At 47.9% G+C, this 8820-nt stretch overlaps 1 protein-coding gene across 7 annotated transcripts; it reads right to left on the bottom strand.

The window, feature by feature from the left end:
- Positions 1–786: 786 nt before the first annotated feature.
- POLR3H (RNA polymerase III subunit H) lies at positions 787–7509 on the bottom strand. Of its 7 annotated transcripts, XM_083799478.1 has the most exons (7): positions 7146–7450; positions 6884–7051; positions 5847–5943; positions 4198–4284; positions 3146–3209; positions 2351–2558; positions 787–1662 (listed from the first exon to the last, which is right to left on the bottom strand). In XM_083799478.1, the coding sequence occupies exons 2-7, from the start codon at positions 6920–6922 to the stop codon at positions 1609–1611; spliced, it is 549 nt and encodes a 182-aa protein (XP_083655604.1). In that variant the 5' UTR covers positions 6923–7051; positions 7146–7450; the 3' UTR covers positions 787–1608. The 7 variants fall into 7 exon arrangements, with proteins under 7 accessions (XP_083655604.1, XP_083655599.1, XP_083655602.1 ...); XM_083799473.1 differs by lacking the exon at positions 6884–7051 and having other exon boundaries at positions 7146–7509; XM_083799476.1 differs by lacking the exons at positions 2351–2558; positions 3146–3209 and having other exon boundaries at positions 7349–7462.
- Between the last annotated feature and the right edge of the window lie 1311 nt (positions 7510–8820).

Raw genomic sequence — 8820 nt, forward strand, 5'->3', positions numbered from 1 at the left:
GCCACAGCAAAAGCTTGATGTTGAGAGCAATTTGGTTAGAACAGCAAATAAAGCTGAGCTGAGCACAACAGCTACTTGGAGGAACCTCGGGCCCTGTCTACAGAGGGGTCTGCGTGGAAGCCTCTGGCTGTTGAGGCGCTAACCTGCTTCACCCAAGTTTCTACCTACAAAACCTGCTTCACCCAAGTTTCTACCTACAAAAACCGGTGGGGATTTTTTGCCAAGTTTGTTTCTATCACATCTAGGTGACTGCATGTCTGAGCCCCGCTGCACAGCCAGCGCTCAGTAAGCTTATTGTCTCAGCAGCTGGACCTCAGTTACTATGTGAACCTAAAGAATTCTAGGCTCCCTTTTAATTAGAGCAATGCACCAGGAATAACAGCTCAGAATTAAGGGGTTATAACTGCACTGCTGGGAGGGTACTGGTGACTCAGGCTTTGTTTTCACAGTTGGAGGCTAGCAGACCCGCTATCCCAGGGAATTACAGCCCCTTCCTGCCAAATGTGGCTGGCTTTGTAATTATGTGCAACATCACCCGCTTGGCACTGGGCCCTGCATAGATTTTACTCACTGTTTTGTTCCCCTCTTTCCTTTCATTGCTGTCAGAGAGGGTGATGGCAATTGTTTGTTATTGGCTGTTAGAGCAGGGCAAAGCATTAGTCTTGACACTCAACACAGTCTGCCTTGAAATACAAGTAGCTAGACTGCAGGAGGCAACTTTTTTTCCTTCCTGCTAGGCAGGAAGCTAACAGTTTCTCCAGAAATTGTAGAGGAAGGCAGGCTGTGGGGTTTTTTACTATTTATTCCATTTCTGGTATTAACGTACTCCCACAAACACATTTAACTTACTTAAAGTAACATTGGTCCATTTCAGTCCATAATTATGCGTTTTCAAACTCCAGCAAAGTTGAGCCCATTCCACACAAATACAGCCCACCTAGCACAGTATTTCCCTTCGCCACAAGCAGCCTGTAGCTTTCCGCAGTGGTCATTTTCATAAAGCCCGAGTTACTTTGGGGTGAACTAATTTTGTTCCAGTTCTCTTTGGCGGACTTCATCCACGCATGAAGTTCCCACTCTCAGCAGAACGTTACCACAGCTTCCCCTGCTCTCCCGGCAGCAGCACTTTCCAGTCTCCAGAGCAGCACACCTCTCGGCTCCAGTCTTCTGGGGTTTCTCCTTCAGCCAGCTCCTGTAAGAAGGGCAGGATTCTGCCCCTCCGGGATCAAGCTGTCAGCCCAAGGAAGCGACGCTTCTAGACAAGCATTCTCTCCCGCTTTCACTCACAGAAATCCAACTCCCTTCGTAGCTCAGGCGAGTAAAGACCTCCCCAGCTTTCCCTCCAGGGCAGGAGACCAAAGCCCCAGCTGGGTTTGTTGCTGCTGGGCTCAGGCCTTTTTGTCCCTGCAAATTCACTTCTACAGATCAGCGAAGGCATTTCTTGAAAGCGACTGTCTTGATCTGGCAGGTTGGAAGCTGACAGGGAAACAGAGGATGGCAGCTCTGAGTTCTCGTTCAGCTTCAAAGGAGCAGCGAGCACCAGCAGGATCCCGTAATCCCCCAAATATCCACCGGAAAGCCTTGCTGCGGAGCAGGCTCTGACTGCAGCTAGCTGTTCGTCCACCACGACAGGAGGCCCAGGCCTGGTTCGCTGATCGACCCCTGTTCACACAGAGCAGAAGAGAGCGTGCAATTGTAAACCGCACAGGGAATACAGGGGAAAATGTATAAAAATACAAAATGTCTCCCCCCTGAGTTACAGATGAGGTGTTCCCCTTCTTGCTATCAGAACCCAGCCTTGCAAATGCCCTAATTTCCTCAATCCTTGTCAACGCCGCACCAAACCTTCAGCACCTGAAGAATCAAGCACTTTCCCGTTCCATCTCCTGGCTGTGCTGACTGCCCCGACATACCCCAGCTGTGAGAAAACACAGCTCTTACTGGCTTCCATCCATCTTTCTATTGCACCGTGCTCTGGGAGGTCTCTTACGCCAAAACACGGCACGGGAAAGGCTGTTTAGCTGCTGTGCAAGCCTTGATGCGGTTTTCCCAGCTATGGATCCCTCGTACGCTCATCCCTATCTGCAGGCCTTGCATCTAGACTCCGCCTGTTTTAATTCAGCCTCCCAGACAGGAGCTCCACCAACAACCACAATGGTTCAGTGAAAACACGCTGCAAGCACAGAGCGACCGCAACCATCTTTCTGCCCTTTCCCACTCCTTTGATTATGTGACTTTCTTTGCTTCATGGTCAGTTTAACACGATCAGTTCCTTGGGAAAGGGATGCTGTTTTAGCCCTAGAATAAACCACGCTGTTTACACGGCTCTACGAATTATGCACATTGTTACCACAAGAGTGTAGGGTGCCTCCTTCTTCTGGACTTCTTCTGTGGCGCTTGAAGTAGAAGCCTCTGCAGAGCTTGGACCCGTGGGAGATGTATCGACGAAGGTTTCATCCACAACTCGGAAGCGGATCTCCTCCCCGATGTCCATGTAAAGGTCGTGGGCCCCTTCTTCTGTCTCATATTCCCACACCCACACCTGCTCTGCCTCATCGCTGGCCACGCCAAGGGCTAAGGATGGAAACGATTTCACCTGGCAGATCACTTCCTTACAGTTTTGAGCATCCTCTCAATTCAAAGCCTCTTCACAATCCTTTCTCGAGCTGCAGCGCACTGTCCTAGGTTGCCATCTGCACATTCTGGGGCCTCCTTCTCTGATTTTCCTGCACACAGTTGGGGTTTTTCTCCCCACCCCCAAAACAAACAGACCCCTCGAACCCCAGGAAGACACTGCCTACCAGGAGCAAGGATATTAGACACACCGCGTACCTAGACATTGCACCACGTGGGAAAACCTGCGTTCTGTCTTCAGCAGCAGCCAAGACTAGAGGCAGGGATTACAGCGTGGCTGTTGGTGGGACGCTGCTGTTCGTTTCTATCAGCTGGCACAATGATCCTGCAGAACCTAATAGGCGTGAGGCCTGTCTGGCTGCGATAACAGTCTGTGGGACTTGCCCGACACAACAGCTTAGCTTCTGCCATTGAGCACCTTCATTGTTGCAGCAGTGAATGCCTGTTGGGCCAGCACTGCACAATCTTTTCAGATGAAGCAGTGAAGTTATCCAAGGTGATCAAAGGATACAACTTAGCTGGCTGCTGCAGGGATTCTGGTGGGATGACAATATCATCAAAGAATCCAATAGAAACTGTGGAGAAAAGAATCTGATTAAGACTGAAATGACTCTTCGCAACGATGTGCCGCAGCAATTCCTAAAATGCATTTCTAGACTTATTCTCCTTCCCCTCTTAGGAAGGACGTCTGAGATTATGCAGGAATTATTCTTCGAGTCACAACGCTCAATTTCAGTTGGCAGCGAAGCAAGCACCCAGCTGAAGCACATGCAGCAACAGAGGGCACAGTCTTCCTGCCCGCTGGGAAAGGAAAAGGCTGCCTGGAGCAGGGCTGGAAGCGTAAGGGTTCCAAGAAATGAGTCAGAAGCTATTGAGGTCCGTGAAAGAAAAGAGCTTAGAAATCACAGATGTAACACGTCAAATAAAGACCAAAGGAAAGTCAGATCAATCCCACCTCCCCTCTTAGATTTCATGATGTTGAGGTTTATCAGATAGCGGACCTGCCCAAATTCAGCAATAAATGTACCCACGGTAATCTTATTGTCCTGACTTAACAAATGAGCACAGAGAGGAGCTTGCACAGAAGACTCCTACAATAACAGAAGGCAACTCATCAACTGAGTACTTCACAACGTACATAGTTGATCATCTGTCTTAAGAAAGATATTTCCCTGCTGTTTTCAGACACAGGAAATAATCATAAATTTTCATGGAACTATACAGAAGATATTTCAGACCAACGTGATCAGATACTACCACCTTAAAAAGAAAAAAGTTCTGCTAATTGAAGTGAGAAAATAAATCCAGTCTAGCTCCAGATGGGCTTGCCTATTCTTCTTGGGCATGCACACGAGTGACAAAAGGAAAGGGGAGCTGCAGGCAAAACCATCAAGCGCAGGGGAAGCTGCCAGGCTCAGACTACCAACCACCCTCAGACGGCAGCAGCACCAGAGGCCGGTCACGTCTTCAAGCAGCCTACACAGAGCGTTAGCTGCCCGAAATCATCGCAGCTCCCAGTGCTCTGCAGCTCTTCTGTCCCTAACGTTCGAACTTGCAGCTTACCGTGAACGCCATCCTGACTGCAGCTTTTAATCTCCCCAATCAGAATCTCATCCAGGAAGGGATGGAAGACCACGTAGCGGAAATGCACTTGAAAGGAAACAGATCGGTAACGTTATGACCACGCGAGTGAACTGTTCTCCTTCCACAGGGTGGCAGCCATTAAAACAAAATCCCACATCCTACATGGCCTCTAAAATGCTGCATCAAGCATCTTTTACACCTTCCTTACAGGTACTGGTTTGCTCAGGAAAACAGGAATCAGAGTTCTGATTTGCACAAATTATGACAGCAGATGATCATCAGTTTCTTGTTCTCCGCTTTTCAAGCCTGCAAGAATTTAATTTCACAGAATAAAACTATAAAACTATGGACGTGAAGCAGGCCTCTGCTTTACTTATGATGTTAGCGTTCTTTGGAGGCCAGGAATATCAGCTGAAATGATACTTTCTTGTACTACTTCTGCTCCATTTATCTTTGTCAGCAAAGATGTATCTTCTTCCAATTAAATTATGTGGTACACAATATTATCAAAGTAAATAAGATTCTCTAACAATCTTATTTAACCTCTGTGAAAAATCCAGTTATGTTTCTAACCAAGTATTTATAATTATAAGGAAGCTATACTAAGACAAAGCAGAACGCTTAAGAGCTATTTAACATCATTTTAGCTGTCCATACTCAGTGCCGTTCTTTTACATAGAATTAGAAAAAGGGTAATAAATCCTGCTGTCTGGTAATAATAAATGCTATCTCATCTTCTGAAAGCAGGAGACTTCTTTGCAAACTCACAGAGAACATATTATCCTGTTTCATTTCAAGGAGTATTTCAAAGTTAAGGAAGTGAATGGAGATAAAAGCAAGCAGGAGAGTCTGCCATCTTCCTCAGTGTTAGAGAAGCTTTTATTTGTAGGGAGTGAGTTCTACTGGCATTAAAATTTACATGAGGGGAGCCACACACAATCAGTCCAGTTCCCTTCTAAAAGGAAACACTTCATTTACTCAAGCAATACTTCCACACTGAAAATTAAAGCTAGAAAAATTCATCTTTCTATTTTAAAGAAATAAACTTTAAAAATATATATTAAATTTGTTTTTATGCCTTTGCTTCCAGTTTTCATTCAGATTTGCTAAAAGACGAAAGTAAAGAGATGAATCATTTATTACTACCAAAAAAAAGTCACCTAAAATGTATGCTGAACCAGATCTGTCTAAGTCTCAAACAAAAAAGCAGCAAAACTTCCAGCTAGAAAAACAGCATCAACTGTTGTGTGAATGCTATAATTAGAAACATGTTTCAAAAATTCCAGGCAGGCAAAATCAGCTTCAAAAAGACAAAATATTTGACAAAAGTAGAATGATTAATATAAATTATTTTCCATTTGGAGATCTCCAATCATTTAAAATTGAATTAACTCCTTTCTTATCCAACGCCTATGGCTCTAATTGCAGTGCAGACATGGACTGCAGGAGAAGGAAGGCAGGACTGACTCTTTAAATCTGTATTTGCAACCAAAGAAACGGAAAGAGACTTCTGCCATGTTCCTCTTGCCCTTCTAATAGGAACAGAGTTAAGGCTGTGAACTTCAGCAATCTCCTTTAAACTTTTAACTAACAATGGAACTTAGTTTACACTCAGGACAAGAGCGTACCTTTGGTGTGTGATGCACCATCTCCAGGGAATATGTACGAATCTTCCAGTTTTGTAATATCATACAAACAGATGCAAAGACCAACATTGTATACAACCTGTTCAAAGAAAAAAATATTAAAAAAGCAATAAATTGGTTACCAGGTTAACTCTCTTCAAACTTATACACTGCATTCATCTCTTCAAAAGAAGGCAGCAGAAGGGTGGTGACATGGGAGGGAGGCTAGTTTAGTACAACCCTTCAAAAGCCCCAGCCCAAACCACGCTGCATTTCAGAGGATCCCCTATCTTATTCGAGTGTTATGGGAGCACGTGTTTTTACCGGTACTGGAAAAAGCATTGCTACAAACAAAAATCCTCGGGATTTTTCAAGTTATTTTTTTTTTATGGTGAAAAAACTTGACCTGCCACAAGAGTAAACAGTTGCGCACACGAAAGAAGACATCATTCAGCAGCCCCAATGCTTGTCCAAAGGCCAAACACGCTTCTCTCTAGGTTGCGTTCTCAAAGGCCTCTAGACTTCCCTTTGTCTTAAATTATAATAGCTCTGGGGGGAAATGAGAGCTCCTGGTTTCCCTGCCACTTCTAACATGGCTTCATAGCCTACAACATTTGGGGCACCTACTAGTCATCAGCGGATGAAAGAGTTTTTTCATAACCTGTCCCTGTGATCTGCCACCCTCGACCCTAGATTGCTTGGGGCTGCTCTTTGGAGCTCCGTTCGCACTGACAAGCTGCATTTTGACATCTGCACCTGCCTCGTGCTGAAAGCTGCACACTAACCACAATCCCATGGGCTGCACGGGGAAACGGCGAGCTCCTGGCCTATGGCACAACGCTTCTTTATAGCCTGCGCCAAAGGCCAAGAGCCTGCCTCCACAACATCTGTACTCAGCACAGGGCAAGTCACATACCGTCACTGTCACTTCTCTTCCAGTATTAACGTTCTAAATTTATTTACACTGTTTTTTTTTAATTCCCCCATGATGGGTTTGTGTTTGTTTTTCAGGCTGTGTTTCATACTGTTACCCTACATACAAGACAGCAGTGACTTCTCTCCATGCTTCTCTGGCCCATCTGGTACCTCAGTATCTTCCCCTTCCAGCACGAGGTATTAGAGTAGCAGACCCCTTTGAGGTGATACACGGCTGTCTCTGGTCCCAGTCTCTTTTATTTCAGTCTGTCGGGACGGCCTTCATACCTAAGCTTTTACGATAGTGCACGTGTAGAAATAAAAATGCAGAAAAAACGCTCAGTTGTTAGAGGGATGCCACGAAGCCTACACCACGCTACAGATTACCTTATTAGCCAATTTCTTGTTTAGCTCTTCGGCAATGGATTCGTTCAGTTTCCTTTCAAACTGCCACGGGGGAATCCTCACCGTGTCAGTCATTTCCACCAGCACAAACATGGTGGCCGGCAAGCAGCGCCTCTGAGAGGACACGGGGAGAGAGCCCGGCCTCGCCGGGGCCACACGAAGCCCAGGGGCAGCACCCCGCTCACCTCAGGGGCGAAGGGGAAGAAGCAGAGGGGGAAAGAAGAGACGAAGGCGGCCGCAGAGCCCCCTAACGCCGGGGGCTGCAGACAGCCCCACTCCGCCTCACAGCCGCGCGGCGCAACGCCTCTGAGGAGGCTTCCCGTGCCGGAGCCAATCAACGCTCACAGGGCTCTGATTGACGCGGGGCGGAGCCTATCGCGCGGCGCAGTGAGGAGCGGGGAGCCCCGCCCCCGGCCCGCCCGGAGGAGCGGCGGCCATTTTGTGCCCCCCGTCAGGGCGGCGGGTGCTGCGGGCCGTTAGCGGCCGTTGGCAGCCGTTAGGCGCCGGTAGCGGCCGGTAGCGGCGGTGGCTCCCGGTGGATACCACGCGGAAACATCCGCCTCTGAGCAACTGCATGCCCTGCAGCCGGGGGAGAGGGGCTGTGGAAAATGAGGGGCAATGCCCACGTCCTAGACGTGCCGCCAGACATGAAAGGAGGCTGCTTGAAGCGTGTTTTTTTTCTTTTTTTCCCCCCCTTTTTATAAAGAGGCTGGCGAGGAAAAGCGAGCGCGGCTGTGCTTGACAAGGGAAAAGTGCCCTGTCAGCACAAGGGCTTTGATGCAAACACGACGCGTGTCAGCCCCCGCGCCCCCCAGCAGCGCTTAGCAGGGCAGTAATGAGCGTTTGGGCTAAGATCATCGTTAGACGTTGAGCTGTCTGCGAGCGGGAAGGGGAAAATGAGGATGCAAATCCTGCACCTAGGCCTTATTAACAAGACGCCTGTCTTGGCTGAGGAGTTTCTGATCTCTTTGCAATTATTCCAGTTCCACAAGGATGTTACTGGTATTATTATTAAATGGCTGGTCTGCGTACACTCGGGGTGTGTGTATTAAAAGGGGGACCCAGGAGGAAATTTTCCCCGTCCCCTGAGAGCAGAGGCATTTTCTGGGAGCAGCCTCAGCGACACGCTCCGCCAGCGCAGCGGGCACCGCTCCGTCAGGACACCTCAACCCAAATCCGCAGTGCGCCTCGCTCTGCTCGTCCTACTTCAGGGAGCTGCACAAAGGCTCCTTTCTGCTGCTCCGTGGTGGCAGCTGAGCACGGCACAGTTTTGCTGGCACACGTGCCGCGTCCCTTGCTGTTCTGTCCTGGCCCCACGCAGGTCAGTCGGTGCTGGGTTTGACCTTTAGCTGAAGTGCAGTTTTTGCAGGTGTCTGCAGCTACTTTTTCAGAATAGAGATCAGTTCCTGAGCATGCCCCTCAACTGACAGCAGGGTAAGAAATAGCCTTGGGATCACACCAGGAGGCAGAAGTTAGATAATGTGTTGATATTGGCAAGGTGATCACTCTGTATGACTTTGTATGTAAGAGCTATAACGTTAAATAGGGGCAAGGTTTCAGGAGAATAGCAGGGTGAATTCCTGGGAGAACGTGGAGACTGAAAGAGGTGGATTAGGACAAAGCCATATCCTATGTGCATTTCTGACCCACCCTTGAG

This window comes from Anser anser, assembly GCF_964211835.1.
Source record: "Anser anser genome assembly, chromosome: 1".
NCBI classification, from domain to species: Eukaryota; Metazoa; Chordata; class Aves; order Anseriformes; family Anatidae; genus Anser; species Anser anser.

Bases quoted from the DNA above. Each gene is read 5' to 3' on its own strand.
- POLR3H (XM_083799472.1), bottom strand. From the start codon at position 7,256: ATGTTTGTGCTGGTGGAAATGACTGACACGGTGAGGATTCCCCCGTGG. The intron at 5,944-7,145 runs GTAATCTGTAGC...TTCTTTGAACAG, and splicing joins ACAAGAAATTGGCTAATAAG to GTTGTATACAATGTTGGTCT. The intron at 4,285-5,846 runs GTACGCTCTTGT...TTTCCTTTCAAG, and splicing joins TGGTGCATCACACACCAAAG to TGCATTTCCGCTACGTGGTC.